The 22,803-nt window shown below is 41.9% G+C and overlaps 1 protein-coding gene across 4 annotated transcripts in view; it reads right to left on the bottom strand.

The window, feature by feature from the left end:
- pdlim5a (PDZ and LIM domain 5a) overlaps positions 1-22,803 on the bottom strand; it is a 134,342-nt gene that overhangs the window by 18,211 nt on the left and 93,328 nt on the right. For 3 of the 4 annotated variants that reach the window (XM_080739660.1, XM_080739662.1, XM_080739661.1), the window contains exons 7-9: positions 20,439-20,459; positions 18,475-18,647; positions 17,631-17,667 (exon numbers count right to left, since the gene is read on the bottom strand). In XM_080739660.1, the coding sequence (XP_080595786.1) occupies positions 17,631-17,667; positions 18,475-18,647; positions 20,439-20,459 (231 nt within the window). The remainder of the gene's footprint in view (positions 1-17,630; positions 17,668-18,474; positions 18,648-20,438; positions 20,460-22,803) is intronic. The other variant, XM_080739663.1, reaches the window with a different exon arrangement.

Below are 22,803 nucleotides of genomic sequence, written 5' to 3'. Positions count from 1 at the left end.
CTGGGAATCGTGTCCACCTTCAGCTTGCCCAGTCCAGTCCATGTGTCAAAGTGCAAGTCACTTAAACACTAACTGCTCCCCGGGTATCATATTAATGGCGTCCACTGCTCCAAATATTTAGGAATTGTAAATGCAGAGGACAAATTCCATGTACTTGGCAAAACAATAATTAAAAGGGACACAATGTACTTGTGATTAAAATGCTCTTGCCATAGAAACACTATTAAATTAGCAATTATTCTACAGGCGTCAGATGCTGGCTGATTAAAGCAAATTACAGTTTTTTTCTTGGGAACTATTTCTCTGAGAAAACATAGTTTTCAGGAAACACATGCTGCCTCATGAGGAACACAACACAGAATATCCAGGGCAAGCCTAGGTGTTCTTCAGGCTAAATAAAGAATTCAGCAGATTTTCCTCTTTGTGCAACACTTATTGATCTTTGGGTAACGTGCATTTTCTTAACAATCTTGTGTCACCACCAGTTAACGTTTTCTTTTTGGGACAAGCAAAATATAAGAGTAAATTCATGATGGCTATGTTTTACAGTGCAAGGAAACACATTCTCTCTTGGGGAAAGGGATTTTATACGCCCTACGCACAGTGAACACAGGGATGCCACAGTTCTTCACACAGAAGGGAGTCAAATCTCTCACCTCTCTCCCCTTGCCCTGGGACCTCAACCTAACCGCTGGCTTTTAACAAGGAGCTGAATGAATGAACCCTCTATTAGTCACATGCTCTGTGTGCGTGTGTGCATGTTTGTGTGCATGTTTGCCCGCATGTGCACGTATGTGCTGGTGAGTGTGTATAACACAGGTCATTTTCACCAACTGAGACACTTGGGTGGGCCAACGATCTTTCACTCAGTCATTTTACACCCATAACGCATCGCTGCGACTGGTGCCAACTGTTGGATCATCGCTGTCTTCTCCCTGTGCCTGGTTGTTAGGGGACTCCTGGGACGTGAGTGTTATGGCAACTGCAGCCATGGTTATGGTGAGTGGTACAGTATGTGTGTGTGTGTGTGTGTGTGTGTGTGTGTGTGTGTGTGTGTGTGTGTGTGTGTGTGTGTGTGTGTGTGTGTGTGTGTGTGTGTGTTTTGTATGTGGGTGTAAGAGAAGGAAAACGTGTGTGTATGTGTGTATGTGAGTGTGTGCATGCGTGGGTGTGTGCGTGACAGAGAGAGACAGAGAGAGAGAGAGAGAGAGAGAGAGAGAGAGAGAGAGAGATACATAGTAAAATCTTCATTGCTAATTTAACTGAAAGTGTATAAATGTACCCTTACAGTGAGAGTGAAAGAGAAACATAAGGAAAGAAAAAGCAGGCGAGAGAGAGAGAGGGAGAGAGAGAGAGAGGGGGAGAGAGAGAGAGAGAGAGAGAGAGAGAGAGGGGGAGAGAGAGAGAGAGAGAGAGAGAGAGAGAGAGAGAGAGAGAGAGAGGGGGAGAGAGAGAGAGAGAGAGAGAGAGAGAGAGAGAGAGAGAGAGAGAGAATGCATCCCGTGTGTGTGTGTGTGTGTGTGTGTGTGTGTGTGTGTGTGTGTGTGTGTGTGTGTGTGTGTGTGTGTGTGGTATGTGTGTGTATGTATATATAATAGCTTCAACTCTGTGGATGCTCTGTGTTCTCAGCTGCCCTCCTTGCCTAGGCTTGACATGCCATGGTGTGTGCACAGACACACACACACACACACGCACGCACGCACTCACGCACGCACGCACGCACGCACGCACGCACGCACGCAGACAAACACGCACGCACACACACGCACACAGGGAGCACACTTCATTTAAACGCTGAGGACATTAATAACATCAATGATCTCGAGCCCTGAGGTTTCCTTTAGTTCACTCTGCCACCCAGGACTCCATCCAAAGCCATTTAACTCACTATCTCTCTCAGAAAGCTGGCTTCCATGCAGCAGGGTGTGTAGCTGAAAGCTGCACTATGCTAAGATTTGTAAGTAAAAATAATAATCTTAAATTCTAATACGGATATAAACCGATACCGATATATGCAGGCTTTTTCAACAAAAGTCAACTAATTGTCAGGTAATAACATCACATATCTAATAAAATAAAACAGCTATAATATAATATCTTATAAATCTAATAAATCAAATATAATACAGTGATGTTGTTAAGTTTTCAATGAAATGGGACCATTTGACAGTGCAGAAGCATAATTGCCTTGATGCATATAACATTAACGAGCCTCAACGAGCGTCAGCTGGACACAGACACACACCTCTGCAGTGCACTAAACATCAACAAGCTTCAACGAGCATCAGCAAAAAAAAAAGAAAAAAAAAAGAACGGTAATATTGGACATCCTTAATCGAAATCATGTAATGGGTTTGTAAATGTATAAGATCGGTCCATCATCCCCAATTAAAAATAATGCGTATTTAGCTTAATAGCTTTAGTGGTCTGGTACTCATAGGGACACGAATATCACCCTTAAACGTACACACACAAGTGTGAAAAAAAAAAAAAGAAAAAAGATCCCTCATGAATAATGGATTGCATTTAATACTAGATGGGTTTTGGTGCAATGTCATAACAAATAAACAAAGGGTCTTTAATAAGGCAACGAACGTACTTGCATACTTGGGAAGAATGTTATCATTAAGTTAACTTGGGGAGAATATTCAGAGAACGTAGAATGCATCTTTGTAGTTTGATCCAGACTTGTACTTGACGTCACACGATCATGCACTGCAGCTTGCTGCTATAATCAGCTGAGCGTGTTTCAAATTGTCAGCATATAAAGCAATTCATTCATGAAATAAATTATACTGTCATGACTACTGTTATTGTTATTGTTATTGGTTTATACAGTATCATGATAAATGTCTGGGCAAATATGTGAATGAATAATGTTATAGTACCGGTTAAATCAAATTAAAACCAATACAATCCAGCTGGCTGTTGGGGTTTCCTAATCTTTGCTGTCATCCCGAATTTGACACAGGCCGGCTACATGATGCCTGAGATTCACATTGTAGCCAGGCCATTCCCATGTGATTACAAAATCCATATGATTCAATTTATGTTTTCCTTTTTTATTTATTTGTTTTTGGCTTTTTTGCCTTTATTGATAGATTTTAAGTGAGGATGGACAGGAAACAGAGACAGGGAGAGACACGCAGCAAAGGTTGTCGGGAATGGCACTCGAACCCACGGCAAGGCATTACATATGCTGTCAGGCTACTTTAGAGCCTAGGTGCCCGGACCGTTACGCCATCAGTCCGGGCCTATGATTGAATTTCTTAATTGCAATTTATAAAATACAACTGTCATGACACATAATTGATCTATCAATTATTATTTATTTCTCTGCTGCCTTTGGGTCATGTACAGTATATGACAAGTCACATTTGTAAACAAGAAACCCTTCTATACACCTCAGCCACCTCATATGCAAAACATGCGTATCTATATTATAGACTACATAAGTTGCAGGAAGACTTACCTGCCATTATTTTTAAGGGGAAAACACTTCTTACAAAACTCACAGTTTTGTAAGAAGGGGGGAAAAAAGAAAGGAGGGGGAAGAAAAGTGAAAGAGAGTAGAGAGATGAGTGTTCTCCTTCTGTTTTACCTAAAGATATAAACAGCATTGACTGGGGAGGAGAGAAGAGGGTCTTCCACACCTGATGCCGACTGATGCCAAGACACTCTTTGATGTGCGTGTGGAGACGATATAATACAGAGATGAAAACAACAAAAGGATACAAATGAGGACAGAACAAAATGAGGAAAGAACAGGAGAGAAATTGGTGGCTTCGATGTGCTGATCAGTGTCAGTTATTTCCAGTCTGTTACTGACCATTGAAAATAAACTGTAGGTGTCTCCACAACTATATATTTTGTAAAACATATAAATAAATCAACAGACCAAATATGTAGTACAAAAGGTGCACCAGATAGAAGTAAATATTATCTAGTCAAATGTGGGCAGCTAATTAATACACATGCAGTTAAATGATGGGCAACAACATCATGATTATTATGACAGACATTATGATAAAAGCCCCCAGTGGAATGCTGTGTTTGCATCCATTCCAGCTAATAAGCCTATAGGCAGTGCAGGCCCCAGTTAAGTACTCTCTATAGGAAACAGACTGCCAGACAGCCAGAATGCTTCTCTTCATTCTCATTATCAGGCTCATCAATATGTGCTCCATATGTCTGGCAGGGAACAGTGCATATTGAACATACTGTAGTAGTCAGGGATGTCGCACTGGGTACAAGGATTCACTGTGGGGCCCCCAAATGAATGTTCTTCATAGGGGGAGGGGTTTTAACCCATTTAGACTAAAATATTTCGTTCCAGGGACCCCCCAGAAGAAAAATTTGAGTTACAAATGTTCGCGTAAAAACATAGATTCAAACGATTTGCGCACATTTTCACGACATTTAAAAAATAGCAGATCTACAAGCTCGCAGCGCGGCTATCTGCTATTTTTCAATAGCTGAGGTATATAATAATTAAGGCCCCTCCAACTTGGGCCCTAGTAACTCAGTCCCACTCCCCCCCCTTGTGACGCCCCTGGTAGTTACCTACAGTAACACCCAGAAAGGATTTGGAGACAACTGGCTGTCTCTGATCTCATTACAGTTTTAATTGGAAGCCCGTTCAACAAAACAAGGGAGGACAAAACGGGAAGATTATCCAATTAAAAATACCAGTCATTTCATAGAAAAGGCAGGCCTATAGTGTATTAAAAAAAAAACCTGAACATCTGAACATTAAGTATTTTATGTTTTATACAAACTTGAGGAATTAAGAGAAAAAAATAAGCAGGCAATTAAATAAACTGCAAGTGTCAAGATGCATGCAACTGTGGTCAACTGTGAAACAAAGAAAAGAAGCTAGTGAAATAGCTTGTTGTTGATAACGAGGCTTTAGCTTATCAAAAGCTAAACCTCACATTAAGCAGTGGGTCATGCCTGCATTGTGAGATCCATTTATTTCTGGGAGATTACTGACCATTGCACCATCTATCGCCATTAGCCAGGCGAACAAGCCAACGATATTCGTTCACATTAGCTTCGCTAATGGGCTAACAACAGGTGACAAGTAGAGCAGGAAACAAGATGCTCCCCAGCCTACCATTCATTACAGCCAATTACAGCACAGCTCATTAATATTCTCCACCAATCAGGCCAATTAGACGGGTGGGTAATTGGATTCCCCTAGACTGTGATTGGTTGATTAATGGAGATCTCGACTGGCCTGATTCAATGGGATCTGGTTAGAGCGCTGACCATCTGGACTTCCTGGGCCATATACAGGCCTTGTTAAATACATGGGTAATGAAGGAGAGACGGAACACTGAAGGGAGGGAGGGGAAGATGCTCCCTCCCAGAACAGTGTGTATGTTTAGTCCAGGCGTCTTCAACGTTTTCAGGCCAAGGACCCCTTAGTTGAGAGAGAGATGAAGCAGGGACCCCCACAACCTTTTCATACTGTAGATTCCATAATCCATATAGTTTCATCTTTTGACAGCACAATCATCGCTGTATTTTGGATTCATGTCAATTTGTGTTTTCAGATGTTGAACCACTTGAGCCGTCATTAAACTTGACCTTTCACTGTGTACTTAGTCTGCTCTTTTTTCCCTCTACACCAAACCTCTTTACCGAAAATAGCCGATCTACAAGCTCAAAACGCCTGCTATTTTTGGCTACAGTTCTCAGAATATGGACACTAGGGTTCACGTTGTTAATATAAAAAGGATTAGAAGATTTGGAGGACCCCCTGTAGTAACTCTGAGGACCCCCTGTTGAAGACCCCTGGTTTAGTCTGAATGCACCATAGCTGTCTCTTTCTGTTGGCTTACAACAGAAACATACAACTCCATTGATCACTTGTGTTTTTGAAAACATATCCTTGCTTAACAGTGACCTTGTTGTTTGATAGCATTAAGGGATGGTCAGCTATGGAAAGTGGAATGTATTGTGCTCAACAGCTGTTCATGTACAGTAAAAGCGAGCTCTCATGTAGCTAAAACAGAAACTTGCATTATAGGAGTCATAAACTTGTTGGTCTGGTTTGAACAATGAACAAATGGCCCCTTACGATAGCAGTGCAGTGCCCAGGAATCCTCTCCCCTGTACAACAGATGGTCTATAATAACGCATTGGATTAAATTCTTTGGATCAAATTCAAATCTCATAAACTATAGCACTCGTGTGGGTACATTCCCACACACATTTGTACATAAAGACATCCATACAGTACATACACAGAGACCGTCTCCCACATGTTCTCCCCCCACTCTCTCTCTCTCACGCACACACACGCTACACACACATACTACACACATGCACGGACGCACTTGCGCACTCGCGCGCGTACGCACGCACGCACGCACGCACGCACGCACGCACGCACGCACGCACGCACGCACGCACGCACACACGCACACACGCACACACACACACACACACACACACACACACACACACACACACACAGTCTACAACTTGAACCCTTTGCCATATGCTGCCAAAGTTATCTTATAGTGACCACAGCACATCATAGCTGGCATGTGTTGTCATTACTGATACATGTTTATCATACTTTTGGTGATACTGTGAATGGAACAGCTTTGTTGTTGTTGAACTTGTACTGTACAACATAAACAGAGCATTGGCAGGGGGGTTAGGGGGATTTTTAGTTATTTCAAATGCCTATTTATTTTCCATCGGAATTCATTCTCAATCCCTAATTGTTGGATCCTTCGTTAGTCCTAAACCAATGCTAGGACCGCAAACAAACATTCTGTTTCAAGTAGCCATTCCTTTGTGTTATTCAAGAGTTATCATCTCCATGCGTATTGTTGATTAGCTGGGTGTTAAGTGCCACTGTGCTCAAATGCATACAGCTCACAATTCAGTGTTGTAGCGGCGCAGTTAAGGAGAACGATACTTCAGTTCTGGAAAGAAGCACCAAAATTTTAGAGTGTACCTCTTGGGTCATTCTTTAGAAAAATCACATTAGACACTTAATTTTCAAAATGGCTGCCAGTTTTAAAGATGGCCGCCTTTTCGGATATGTTTTACAGGACGCCAGCCAGTTAATATCGAATTTTCATAATATTAAAGTTGTTTTGTAGGTTTTAAAACATCCTGAGTTCATTTATTACACTTTTAAAGCAGCCAGAATAACCTTTCTGACTTTTGGTTGGGGTCTTTCCTCACCTGGGACCCCCCAGACAGACCCCTGAGCCTATTTCAGTAATCGCTCTGCTCCTGCTCCAGAACAATGTTAAATTAGATCTGAAATATGCTCTGAAATAAAAAATGACTAGTAGCAAATAACAGAGGTCTTCCACGGGGGGTCCGGGACCCCTGGGGGGATCCTCAGAGCTACTACAGGGGGCCTGCCAAATCTATTTTTTTTTTTGAAACTTCGAATGTTTTTATGTATCCTAGTTTTATGTATTGTACTTTGATGGTTTATTAGTATTCTCAGTATTTATTGCACTGCACTCACACTGACACACACACACACACACACACACACACACACACACACACACACACACACACACACACACACACACACACACACACACACACACACACACACACACACACACACCTCTTTGTTATTGTCACCCCAAAACCCTCACCTTATTAGAGCCCATGGTCAATTACGCCCAAAGAGATTCACTACAATACAGTAATTTCAGACATGCAGGATATATTCGTCTTCATCATCATCATCTTCAATGTCCAACCTAATAGTGTTGACACAGTCTCCACCATAGCATAGAGTGAAAGGCAGGTTATTTAAGCAGCTGCACCGTCCCTTACAACCTGCTTTGCAGACACATTTGATGAGCTCAAGTACTGCCTTTGGAGCAGGGAGAGCAAGAAACCTGACTGGAATATACCCTCCACTCTCTGAATTCCATCTATTTTCTTCGATTGGTGGAAGCACAGGGTATGGTATGGTCAGGTATGATTTATCCTGCATTGTGACAGAGTTGGCGCGGAGGTAATGTGGTAGCAGTGCAGCACGAGTTGGATGTAGCATCTCACCCTCCAAGTTCTTTGACAGAAATAGTTCCCATCTGAGTAATCCCAGGGTTGTTGGACCTTTTGAACTGTAAACATGGCATGCAAAATGTTCCGACTGCAATGTTGATGGAAGCTCACCATTTATAAGCTCAGGAGGAATGGCCAATGACCTTGCCAAGGTCCTTGAAGCGGTTAATGGCTTGGTCATCATCATCATCATCAAGTAGGCATTGACCCATGTCTTTTTGGTGATTCCAACAAATGTTCATCCCCAGTCAGCACCTGAAAAACTATGTACGCAAAGGAACCCTTGACATTTGTAACATCCAATAACTTGAACTCACTTGAATATTTAAATTTCCTTTTTTTGTACCGGAGGCAAGGACTTGATAAGGAATCGGGGTATCAGCCTCTTCATGTGTTTGCACTTCCTCAAAATCATGTCCCTTGATGAAGGTATCCTATTATGATGCCTACTTTGTCATACCTGACAAATTGCCCTGAGCTTCCATCAATTGAAAAAAAAAATAGATGGAATTCAGAGAGTGGAGGGTATGTCCAGTCAGGTTTCTTGCCCTCCCTGCTGCAAAGGCAGTACTTGAGCTCATCAAATGTGGCTGCAAAGCAGGTTACAAGGGACGGTGCAGCTGCTCAAACAATAACCTGCCTTGCACTCTCCTCCCTGCAAATGCTATAGTGGAAACTGTCAACACTATTAGGGAGCCAAGGGAGGACATGTATAGTAGTGAATTTCTTTGGGTACAATTGACCGTGAGCTCTTTAAGAGGATAGGGTGCGGGTTTTGGGGTGACGATAACAAAGAGGTGTGTGTGTGTTGTGTTGTCAGTGTGAGTGCAGCGCAATAAATGGACATGTTAGACTGCGCGCCCAAAGTGAGAAGTTGCAATACCTTAATTATTGCAATCCCTGCAGTAACACCTGTGAACTGTCTAACACAAAAATGTAATAAATAATACTGAGAAAATAAAAACAGTTAAAAAAAAGAAAAGAACTTCCCCATCAAGATTCGGCAGGCCCCCTGTAGTAACTCTGAGGACCCCCTAGGGGTCCCGGACCCCCTGTGGAAGACCCCTGGGTATTTGCTACTACTCATTTTTGCTTTCAGAGCCCAGTTACAACAACTTTAATGCTTCAGTTATGATCTAATTTAACATTGCTCTGGAGCAGGAGCAATGCGATTACTGAGATAGGCTCAGGGGTCTGTTTGGGGGGTCCCAGGTGAGGAAAGACCCCAACCAAAAGTCAGAAAGGTTATTCTGGCTGCTTTAAAAGTGTAATAAATGAACTCAGGATGTTTTAAAACCTACAAAACAACTCTAATATTATGAAAATCGGACATTAACTGGCTGGCGTACTGTTCAGAGGCAGCCATCTTGGAAACATGGCAGCCATTTTGATTTTTCAGTGTCTAATGTGTTTTATCATAGGAACAACCCCTAAGGAGTACTTGTGAAAAGTTTTAGGTTTCTTTCCACTTCTGAAGTATTTTAGTGCAAAAATGCATTTATCTGCCCCGCTATTGTGGTAATTAGGCTACATTATGTGCAGCAGACCTAGGCAAAATTACACTTGGACAATAGGAGAAATGTTGCGTTTACAACATTTTAAGCTGAACACCTCAAGCCATTGAGAATAATTATGTATAAGTAAATTCTGCCCAGATCTGCTCTGTCTGTCTACCTCTTGTTCTTGGGTAGGTGAAGGGCACTCACACTTCGACGCTTCTTCTTCCTCAAGCGTAGGGGTGGTGGGTCTTGGGTAATTGGCGTGATTAGCAGGGCATCCAATAAGGACTTAGAGGATGACAACTGAGGAGGGCTCTGATAGGTTGAACTGACCAGCGAATGTCACAAAAAACGTAACAGAATAACAGATCATTCAAACAAAAGACAGATAAACTAAAGGTATCGTTAGCAGAGAGAAATTACAGTAGGACAATAGGCAGAGATTGTTGAGAAGAAAGGGAACAGGAGGCTCAACTGATATTTTCAACATCATCAACCATAACCCAAACACATGCACACAGCTGCGCACCCGTTTACCTGCCACGCATGGGTCTGAGGACGTCGGCGAGTGAGTTGCGTGCAGGCTGGGTGGGAGCGCTGGGGGTGAGCGGAGGGGGGCGGGGGGCCGCTCTGGGAAGGAAGTCCAGAGGACTCAACAGGAGCTCTCTCCTGAACACACACAATACAGTACAGGTGCATGCAGGGGTGTCACACCAAATTCTGGGCCCTGGGTACAAGGATTCACTGTGGGCCCCCCCATGAATGTTCTTCATAGGGGGGGGGGGGGGGGGGGGGGGGGGGACCGCATAACGCATTATTTTGTGCTTTAACTATTGAAAAATAGCAGATATACAAGCTGTCAAGATATACAAGAATGTCTTTGAATATTTCAATATTTCAAATCCTTCTAAGGTTTTTTGAAAAACCTATGTTTCTATGTCAGCGTTGCTCAAACCTTTTCATGTGAAGGACACCCAAAATGATATGTATTTGGCCACAGACCCCATCTCAAAATATTTAGTTCCACGGACCCCCCAGAAGCAACATTTTAGTTACACATTTTTGCTTAAAGAATACATATATTCAAAGATTTGCACACATTTTCATGACTTTTCAAAAATAGCAGATCTACAAGTGAGCAGTATATCTTGAAAATCGGAGAAAATCTTTTAATTTGATGCTGGTCTGCGGCCAAAAACATATCGTTTTGTGGGTCCTTGACATGAAAAAGTTTGAGCACCACTAATATAGCTGTTAGGAAAACTGTTAGGATTTAGAAGTACTCCACTGAAAATGTTTGAAACTTTTATACCTGACTGGTTTGGGAGAGCGTGCATGCTGAAAGGTTGGTGCATGACAGAGATGAGCTTTCACATGGCCTGGAGAACTACTAGAAGGTCGATGTTTGACATACGACAGGGTAGACAACAAGACAGACAGAGAGGAAACCATTAACTTACACTGAAGACTTTCCTTTATAAGTTAAATTATAATAATACATTCTACAGTAGCACCTGTGTTGAGGTGAGAGCTCACAATGAGCAATATCTTCTTTCGCTGGCTCTATAGGAGTATCTAATTCACCATCATGGCTAGTCCAAAGTTCTCTGGAATCAGCTTTTTCTGAGCCTATGCTGACATCTGGTGGTGGCTGAGGAGAACTGCTAGAGCGAGATAAAACAGGGGAGGTGGAATTATAAAAGCTGTGATCTGTTGTAAAGACAACAGATGTTTTAATTTAATAGGATGTCCAATTATCCGAAGAATATAGTGCTGAGAACTTGCACAAAGCAAACCAACATCTGTTCTGTGTACCTGTCACTGATTACAACGGCAGGCAGTTGAGAGCGTTGTGTCTTTATGAGAGGAGCAGCAGTAACAGCTGGTCTGGGGTCAGGTGCAGCGTATGGTTCAGAAGAGGCACAGGTTGCTGGCATTTGAGTGGACAGTAGTTTGCTATCATGTAAGGAGTAAGCCACCAGTGTTGGTGCCGGTAGGAGACTCGTTATACTGACACTGGATGCTGCAGTCTGGGGGGAGTCAGGGTTTGAAACCACTGAGATGTTGGATGTATTGGCCGGTATTAAGATGGAAAATGGGAAAGTCTTGTCTGGAGTTTGGGCACAAGATAATGGTATTTGGCTCGGGGTTGAACTCGTGGACACTATGGGTGCCGGTATTACAGCCAAAATGTACTTTGTGTCAGGTGAATGGGTTGCTTGTATTTGACAAGTCACAGTGATAGGAGTTGAATAGGACATCGCTATGGGAACTGATAGAGGACTTGTTGGAGATGACACTTGTAAGGGCTTGTCATCAGGCATGACATTCTTTCCATGCATTTGGACTGTTAAGTGTTTGGAAACATTGGCTGTAGCATCCTCCTCTGGGCAGTCCTGATTGGCTGATGAGCCCACTGTCTGTGACTGCGGTTGGGAAATGTGACCAGACGTGGGTAAGGCCTCTACATCACTGAGTCCATTGCAGATAGCGTGTTGAATGTCTACTTGGTCAGGTGGTTTAAATGTTGTAGACCTACTACTGACAGATAGAGAGCATCATTATGAATGTGTCCATAATACTGATATACAGACACAACAGCAGACTTTGTTAACTGAAAGGTGAAAACTGAAGCATTCTTTGTGTTTTTAGAGTAAAGCACTGAATTTGTGTGGATGAGACAACTGACGTAAGTAAATCAAAGATTGAAATGAGAAATTATGTTATTATTAATACTGTAGATAACTTTGCTAAAAGGTGTGTGTGCAGTTCTCAAATGAGTCCCTATAATTAGGTATTTTCAAGGTATTAGTGACTTCTTTGCAAGTGACCACAGTTGCCGTGAAAGACAATGCAATGTGCAAGGTGAAAAGGTTAAAGTAAAAGGGATGGGGACACAATCGAGTGCTACAGTTTGTAGTCCTAATACCTGGAAGTGAGTGACGATGGGTTCCCTTGACAGATTTCCAACACAGTATTTTCACATTTAATTTAGTCAGATTCAAGTTGTGTATTTAATATACTGTCAGGATGTGGCTGATGGCCAGTGTTGCCATGTCTGCTTTATAAGCAGACATGTGGGGTTGCTTTCCTCTTAACTCTCCTACTGCCAGATTATTTATTTATTTATTGGGTCTGGTGCCATCAAAAAGCGGCTTACCTTTGCAACGTTATAGTAGATTGATAGACTTTTTTTTTTTTTTTTTTTTGCCTTTTTTGCCTGCCTGGTCTGCACTTTCGCAGACCAGCCAGCAGAGGGCGGCGTAATGCCATTAATGTGAATTTGGCCGGTCCGTCTTGCCATAGATTGGGAACACACATTGGCCACAAAGCCCCAGGGCCAGAGAAAATCAACACGGAAGAGAATTGGTCTCCGTTGATGTTAACGCATAATGGATTTTTAAGACCATCACTGCTCGCCATGTGATTACAGTACACGGCGGCGCGACCCCTCATCAGCTTAAGGACATCAACAAGGTAAACGAACGAACGGCCGTATTGGCGCGGCTCACTCTCGAGAATTGGGGCGAACAGGAACGTCCAAAGCAGAATAAGAGTTAAGTCACCTGTAAATATTGGTCTCTGCGTATTGCATTTTTTTTCTACCAATTTACCAGTTCGCTTTAAAAAATGAACATATTCAAAGAGTTGCACACACTTTCACGACTTTTCAAAAATAGCAGATCTACAAAAGCTCGCAGAGCGGCACTCATTGCTGCGCTGTGAGCTTGTATATCTGCTATTTTTCAATAGCTGAAGTATAACATAATCAAGGCCCCTCCACCGTGGGCCCACTCCCCCTTGTGTGCACAAAGTACAGTAACTTACTATCTACAGACAAATCCACAGAGCGGCAACCATAACTGCAGTGTCAAGCGGCAGCGCTTGGCACCGCGACCACCGCAACTAAGGGCATACAGTCTGTGGATTCGTCTATAGTTCAAGATTGGAAAGGATCTCAACATGTTTTAATAGTGCGGTGATTTGAGGACATTATTTCATTGAAAAAACATGTGAAATTGCGAATAGATCAGTTTGGTACTGAGCTAAATGTATCCAATATCCATTGCATAACTTCCATTGAAAGTCTGTGGTGGGAACCCATGGCAGAGGTAACTTCCGGGATTGTCTACAGAGAAAATTAAACAAAAAAACATCAACCCTGTAGCACTCTATACCTTGCTATGACTATACCTGGCCTCCCAACTGTTTGTCTCAGGTTCAATAGGGCAGCTAGCACAAAAAGGAGGGAAGGAAGGAAGGAATACATTAAGGATGCAAGGAAAACAGGCAGGAAAGAGAACAAATTAAAGAAAAAGGGACACCAGAAAGGAGACAGAGAAAGAAAACAAGAAGAAAGCTTCATCACTTTATTAGCAACAATACGGAATAATGCTTTAATTTTTTTACTCAAAACATACTATAGAAGAAAAACTTAAATCAATTAAAAAGATTCTAAGAAAGGAAATGTTGAGCCATTGCTGCAGGTACAGAGTTGCCCTTTTGTGTGTCGTTGTTGTCTTGTTTCTTTTGCACTTGTGTGCTTTAATGTACGATAGCATCTATAAGCACACCATTATCATGTGGCTTCCAATCTTTTCATTGCTATATTTAAAGAGTAATTCAGCCACTTAGACTCCAAGGCGTTTGCAATAACAGTGCATTACTTGGCAAAATCCTTGGTACAGGCACAGGAGAATATCTTACAATGCAAAGGCCTTGTGGCAAAATAAAACTTAAACAAACCATATCTTATTATACAGTCACGATTGCATAACACCAAACTGAAACAACTTGCCGGCCTAAAATAGCTTTTCTACAGTATAATGCATAGTCTTTATATCCTCAATCTGGATTGTAGTGAGGCTATCATGTATGCAAAGATGGTTTGGACTTTCTGATGGTAAAACATTCTTTCACAACTTTCAGATACAACTCTAAAAAATTAAGTACAGAACTGTAGGTCCATTTTCCTTAAATGTTTACAAACCACACAGATGTACAGTAAACAAGCCATAAATAGCTTCAAAATGCATTTCCAACTCAAACTTAGCAGTCACATACGGTAAGCCCTTATATCAAGTGCATGTCAGTTGATCAAGTGAAACAAATATTTTCACATTTTTCAAAAATAATTCTAAAGGTTTCAGCCGAATATAGGAGCGAATTTTGGAGCACGTAAAAAAAAAATCAACCTCACATTATGTCAATCATGCTTGCACACTGCCGCCCGTTTCGTATTTATTTTCGGACCAGGGTTGATTTTTTCAGATTTTCGCAACTGTCACCACTGGGTCCCTTGCTCTCTCTCCCTCCCCTCGGCCTGAAAAACGTTTACTGCGGATTTCGGTTTCCAAAACGCAACTAAAAAACGCAGCAGTGTACAACCAGCTTAATAGACACGTTTAATGTACTGTAGTTTACCCTGTTTCTGTGCTCCCCCAAATTCCCACCAGCAGCCTATAAACACCTACACACTCTAATCTAATGTATAGATATCTACCTTAAATTTACACTGCAGGATTTTCCAAAAGACTCTCTCTCTGGGGTGGAGCACTGCTGCAGCAGTGTCCATTGCTATTTTAGTACCATAAAATATCATTCTTACATTCCGCCTACCAAACAAAGCTGCTCTAACAAAGTCAGCACAAGGTGAAAGCAAGTGAAATAGTAATTTTACATGTTTGTTGACATGAATATATATTGATACTGTACTGTATGTGTATATGTGAGTAGGTGTGGTTTATCATGTAGTGATAATAATAATAATAATATTACAATGTATTTATTTGTATTTGGTTATGTTCTAATCCCTCTATGCTCGTCACATTCTTCCATGTTTCAAGGCGTGCATTATAATCTGAGTGTGTTGGGTCCTGTTGGCAGACTGTCTGCCTTTTCTCATCACCACGGAAACCGTTCTCGTATAACATCTCTATAACAACTATCTCTGATGGTAACAAGCTAAGATAGATGCATTTACGCACGCACGCACGCACGCACGCACGCACGCACGCACGCACGCACGCACGCACGCACGCACGCACGCACGCACGCACGCACGCACGCACGCACGCACGCACGCACGCACGCACGCACGCACGCACACACACACACACACACACACACACACACACACACACACACACACACACACACACACACACACACACACACACACACACACACACACACACACACACAGTTCTTCTGAATCTTTCCAGCCATCTGTTCTCATCTCTTCAATCAAAAATGTTTAAAATAACCTTACATGTACAATCCAACTGAGATATCTGCATATCTGCATATGCCATTGCCAACACACACGCACTCTCTTTTTATTTCTCTATTTCTCTATTTCTCTACTGGACATTGAGGGTGCGAGCAGACACTCCGTGGTGCCAGTCTCTGAGCTCATGGTACTTGGGGCCGATGGTCAGCCGGGGGGTGACCGGGCGTTGACCTCTGCCAGCCAGGACAGACCAGTACGGAGCGGAGAAGAGGGGGAAAGAAAAGAGGATGAGACCAAAAGAGAGATAAAAGAGTAATAATTCAGGAAAGGCGTAGTGCAGTAGTAGTTAAATAAAATCCATGCCACAGTGACAGCTTGATGAAGACGGAGCATTATGGGTTCAAGAGATGATGATCAGGGATGTTTTGGGAACATCGACTCAATTCATTGTCACAAATGGGATCAAAAAAAGAAGGAAAGACCTAATGAAGACCTCGCCTAACACTTCATTAAAATAGCCAATCTTCACTGCTTCAAAATGTTGGCCATGTATCATGGTCATTTTGACCTGAAATTACCAGTTCAGCCAAGACACCACGCACCATAACATAATGTGAACAAGCAATTGACCATATTGACATGGTGGCCATTATGCTTACTTCCTTCACACCCTGAGAATGAAGTCAAAACTAAATGGCCGACCATGTGAAAGGTCTAAGGATGGCCTCTCCATACATTTAGACAAGTGGTCACTGATACATGTTGCTCAAATGTATCACCACCAGGAGGAGCTAATGGGTAGCAAATGGTCAAACAACACAGAGCCAAGACCACAATCCAGCCATGATTGTCAGAGCACTGCAACACGTCCACAACCAAACAAACAAGCGACTATGAGGAGCGCACAAGCCAACACACGTAGATGGACGTTGATGCTTAGACAACTCGGATGGAAACACACTACAAACATAACTGCATGAAGGCATTCCAGATCAGACTTCAAACATTTGATTGAGGCTACAGTTACTAAGAGCATAATGTACACAAACACCAAATATTGTACCTAATTTTCAGCTTTTAATAGATAGACCTGGTAGATCTGATTAGATCAGTCAGATCTACTACAGCACATCTTATTGGATTTGTTAGATCTCCCAGGCCTGTATTAAAGGAGTAGTTCACCCCCAAAATGACTTTTTTTCTATTGATTAGTCACGCCATGGAGAGTAGAGTTCAATAATATTTTTTGGTTTTTGTCACATTCCTAAGACAAAAAATTGATTCGAGTAAATTTACCCCTATTGATTCCGGATGGGGACCCGTTTCGAAACGGGTCCCCATCCGGAACGAATGGGGGTAAATTTATTGTTATCACATTTTTGTCTTAGGAATGCGACAAAAACAGCATAGAGAGAGGAATGTGTTTGCATGGGTGGGTAGGGATTTGGGGATAGGAAATGTTTTTATTGTATTGTATGTTGTATGTTGGAAAATCAAATAAAAAGTTTGTAAAAAAAAAAAAAGGAATGCGACAAAAAACTAAAAATATTATTGAACTCTAGTCTCCATGGCGTGACTAATCAATAGGGAAAAAAAGTCATTTTGGGGGTGAACTACTCCTTTAATGTACAGTATTCTTTAAATAAATGACAGCTAGGGATCATCAATTCAACTTTAGTCATTGGAATGAACAATGCCAATGCCAGTGGATGGGAAAGATTAAGGCGGCAGTGTAATGTTATTCCACACAAAAGCAGTATCCACGGTTACGACACGACACAACGACAGTTCATCAAGACCACAGGATCTCAGACAAAACATCTTCGCCATGCACTTACTTTGCCTTCTTTGAGTCCTCCGCCTCTGCTTCTGGAGCTACATGGGAGAACAATAGGAACATGCATCAGTGTTTTTTGTATGAGCCATATGTGTAATGTGTATGTATATGTATGCAAATTTATAATACCAGAATAGATGTTAGTTTTTTCCGCGCACCCAGTTTGTTCAAATAGCTAAAGTATAAAATGGGGGTAACTGTTCCTCATTTAGCTGGGGACGGCCCTGGAATCCCCTCAAGGACTCCTGGGGGTCCCTGGACCCTAACCACACTGTATCTGTAAAACCCGTTTCTCATTGACCTTCTTCTGAGATTGAATAATTCTGGTTTACAGCAGTGGTTCTCAACCTTTTCAGGCCGTGACCCCCAAAAGAATCATATTTGAACTGGGGACCCCCCACCCTGACGAGCACTTGGAGTTGTAAGAGTTGAGGCATTACATTTTGTATAACACAGTTCTATTGTGAAAATAGCTCACAACACCTACAGCTCACAGCTCACAACAGCTCACAACGCCTCGCAACATGTACAGTATAGATCGGCTATTTTCACAATTTCTGCCTCTAATATTTGACAATTTGGCTAATGTTTAATTTGTCATTTTAGAGGTATTAAAAAGTCCTTAAATTGACACTTTAGAAATGTTACCCTCTATACACTTAAACTTTATGTTGGTTTGTTTACTGTTGAGGGAGGAAACAATGTTGCACATTAAGTTAATCATCCTGGGACCCCCAGGATGATTAATTTGGTGACCCCCAACCCACAGGTTGAGAACCACTGGCTTACAAGACAGAATTAACATGAGTGATGCATGCATGTGTGCAGTGTCTAAATGTACTCACGGTTCTCAGTGCCAGTGATCTGAGCCAGGATTCGGAAGGATCTGGACTGGGTGGTACCGCTGCGTGGTCGCCAGTCTTCTGTGTCTTCCATGATGCGCTTCCTGCTGGCGTCTCCGTGAGAGGGCACATGGTAGAAATGGATGTCTGTCTCCGTCACATGCTTCCTGGGAACCCTGGAAATGGACGAGGCAGAGCAGGCCCTTTCAGTTTACAGGCAACTTAACTTAACTTCTGAACACCTCCATAATAAATCTCTTTTTCCCCCCTTTTCTGTAAATGAATGCCTGTTGTATGAGAGTGTTGCACAAATAGCAAAACTATCCAAAGAAGTTTGACATGTTTAGCCTATACTGTATGACATGCTCAAAGTAGGGACACCAGGTTTAAAGTGATCTCTCTGTGGGGTTTATACATTTTTAACCAATGAATTAACAAGAGCTTAATGACTAAGTAAGGTTTTTGCCCAACAGCGACGATTTCATCCGTGACTATAGGTGACTCAGACCATGGCTACACAGAGCTGGATATTTCATTTATCCTGGTTTTTCAGATATCCACATAGAAAAAAATCGAACCTCTGTTCGAAGTGGAGCTGTGTGTGTGTGTGTGTGTGTGTGTGTGTGTGTGTGTGTGTGTGTGTGTGTGTGTGTGTGTGTGTGTGTGTGTGTGTATTGCAGTTGATGCTCAGGGCAGGCTAGACTCAACAGCACCTCTCTGGTCACCCAGGGTTACTACATACAGGCTACATACAGACCCACAGACCCACCCACCCACCCACCCACATACCCACATACCCACATACCTACACACACGGCCACGTATAGGGGAGCTTGTGTTCCACACAGCTCCAAATATCTAGGTCCACATGGAGCTGGATATTTCATATATCCCGGTTTTTCAGATATCCACATAAAAAAATATCTAGGTCCACACGACAAAGATATCTAGTTTAACAAGCACACACACAGTAAAGTCTTCAGAGATATCCGGGTACCCTGTCTACACGGATCCAGTGAAGCGGATATTTTTCAGTGTCTCCACTTATTTATCCGGATTGAAAAATATCCAGATTCACGGCCAAAATATCCAGCACCAAAAAATGTCTAGATTCACAAATATCCAGCTCCGTGTAGCCTTGGCCTAAATCATAATAATTCTGTCTTCTAGATACTACAGTGCATGTAAAAAAGAATAATGACAATTATGAGTGATATTAACCACTGTATAAAATTAATTGACCCTGAGAGAGATCCCCCAGAAATCTATACTTGGTCCCCTCCTTTTTTCCTTTTACACCATCTCCTACACCATCTCCTTTTTAAAAAAAAACATCATGATCAACAGTATGTGCCCAGATTAAGGACGCTACAGCCAATATCATTTATACGTTTATCTGGATGGGACAGTGCTTATTAATGAACACCACACATAAAATGCTGTGCAAATACACCGGATTTAGCAAGAATGCTAATTTACATTCGTAGTCCCCAAGAAGGATGGAAAGAAAGAGGCATTCGTTGTGGGTTATTATCATTATAGATTCTCTTAACTTCTCTTCAGAATCATCTTCTCTTTAGAAACGACGGGAAGGCAATTTCGATGGAATATAATGATGATGTGAGATAAGCCCAGGATAACTGATTAGTGTTTTAGAGCGTTACTTTAAATCAAGGTTTAAAATAAACATTCCAGAAATCACTTAGTTGTAAGAAGGTTATCTCAAGTGTAGAAGGGATGTGATGACGAGTGACTCAACAAAAGAAAAGAAAAATTGGGGTCAGGAAATCACATCACACAGTGTTATCCTATACTGTATGTCATAACTGACAACTTTTGCAGCACTGTTACCTGGGTGGTGGGGGTTTTCTTTAAATGAAGTAAAGAGAGAGAAAGAGAGACATAAGCGGAAGTAGACTGCAGAAAGAAAGGTCGAGTCATACCAGAAATGTGTGAAAAACACTTACTTCAGAATACTATGAGGTCCACTGAAGGGGAAGTGAAGAAGAGAAGGAAAAGGAGGTAGAAATACAAAAAAAGATTTGAAAAAGGGAAAACATATACTGTAATACACATAATAAAACATAATAATGTTATATGAATAACTAGTACTGCCTGTAAAGTAACCATCCAAGGCAAGTTCCATTTTTGCCCACAAGGGGGGAATCACAATCTATCTCAGAGCTTTTACAGCTCATGAGAGCAAAGACTGAGGAAAAGTTTTGAATTTTAGAGATTCTTATGAACATGTCAAAGCCTTCATCTGTTGATTAATCTATCCTTTCAGTTGAGCATGTGCGTGTATCATTGTTGGTAGTGAGGTCAGCAAGGGACGTGGACGCGGCCGTCAGCGGCTGTCTCTCAGTGAGGTGTTGGGACAAAACTAATAACAATAAGCTAACGATAAATGCAAATGCACACACATACCCTACTGTAGTCAGTACACCCTACACAGCCAGTGTACACACGCATGCACGCCCGCCCGCCCGCCCGCCCACACGCACGCAAGCACACACATACACACACACGCCTAGACCATTAAAATGATTGGTTTATGAATTACTTTCATGAATTACTGTAAATAAATCAATACCCCCCCCCCCACACACACTGGCAGTGGCAGTGGCAGAGCTGATTTATGGACAGTTGGACACAGCTCTGACACATTCATGTCACCACCCATGCAGCAGCTATGTGGCAGTGGGAGTGTCTCAACTATGTGTGAGCCTGGTTTGCAACTATTTCATATGTATTTGTCAATTTGCGTGCATGCGTGTGTCTGTGTGTGTGTGTGTGCTTCTCGTTGCATTAGCAACATGGGCATATTGTTTAATTTGCATTGACAAACCCTCCTAAAAGAGGGATTCATATAATCACCTAAAGGTCTGGATGTGCATCTGATTTTCTGATTGTAAAAATAAAAATAATAATAATAATTGTTTTCTTCTTTTATTTTGTACAGATGAGATTACAGTAGTATTCTTCTGGTTTGCAAGCTTCTATTTTTCAGGGCAAATGCGAGGGAAATGCTACTGTAGAGCCCTGCAAATCATAAAAAAGATTGGTTATGAGGATAGACCACATTCCATGGGGCAATTGCTCTGCGATTAGGTAGTTAGTTTTTAGGCCAACTGTCCTATAGATCATCTGAGGGACAACAATTCTGAAATTGAATAGTTTGTTGTTAGACCAAACCGGCCAACCAATGGTAAAACTGCATCAGTCAATCAGTGACTCACAGTTGACCACTGTTGCGGTCAACTGGTCCCAGCTACAACAACGCGTTGCATCGCAACGCATTGTTGTGATCTGCTATTTTCACTAGTTTGGGTCATGGGGATACATTTAATGTCATTTAATACATTTAATGTCTCTTTTGGGTCTCGCGCGAAAAAGGTTTGGGAACCACTGCTCTGGAGAATACATTTGCAAGGTGGCATACATACATGCAGAGTGGCATACTTACATGCAAGCAGACAAACATTACAATCATTTTGCATTGCTTGGCGGCTAAACTAATAATCCATTAATGTTTTGCTTTCTAGTAATTCATTCAGAAGCAAATGCATGCAGATAAGAGCTACTGTAGCCATGTCACACATGCAAACGTGCTTGAGACACTAACTTTGTGACTCCAGGACCGGCATGTGTCTGCAGAGCAACGAGAGAAGATGTTTAGAGCAAGAGGGGACGAGAGAGAGAGAGAGAGAGAGCGAGAGAGAGAGAGAGAGAGAGAGAGAGAGAGAGAGAGAGAGAGAGAGAGAGAGAGAGAGAGAGAGAGAGAGAGAAACACTGACTTCCATTGTTCAAAACTCTTGTACTAAAAGCCTTGAAGATAAGAAAAAAGATGATAAAGTCTAAAGGATATATATTTTTTAATTCTCCCCTTTGAAAAGAAGCACACTACACACAGCTCACACAGGCATGCATGCAACATGCAACTATGAACCTGCATGCACCTCACCTGTAGCAATACAACTAAACACATAGATTCACTGATGCTGGAAGGACTTACTCACATTAATTCCACTGAAAGAAGGACAGGGTGTCATGATGCAAATGGGAAATGTGTTTCTATTACAGTAGCTTAAAGGCCAATTTGTGCTTGGAAGGATGCGTCGCTCGAGACCTGAGGCTCCAAGCATAGGTTGACCTTAATTCCCAGAAGAAGAAAGAAATCCTTCCTTGAAAAGTATTTCCCAATATGGGTTAATAGCCAATAATATAGGCCATCATTTATAGCCCACATAGGATTTTACATATAAAAAAAACCATTTCACTCTAGTATAGAGTGAAAGGGAAAAAGCAGTTTAACTGTAAAGACAGGGCAAC

Source organism: Nannobrachium achirus (genome assembly GCF_963921795.1).
Source record: "Nannobrachium achirus genome assembly, chromosome: 12".
NCBI classification, from domain to species: domain Eukaryota; kingdom Metazoa; phylum Chordata; class Actinopteri; order Myctophiformes; family Myctophidae; genus Nannobrachium; species Nannobrachium achirus.
The sequence above is the reverse complement of the archived record's forward strand: the minus strand, read 5'-3'. Positions and strand labels throughout refer to the sequence as shown.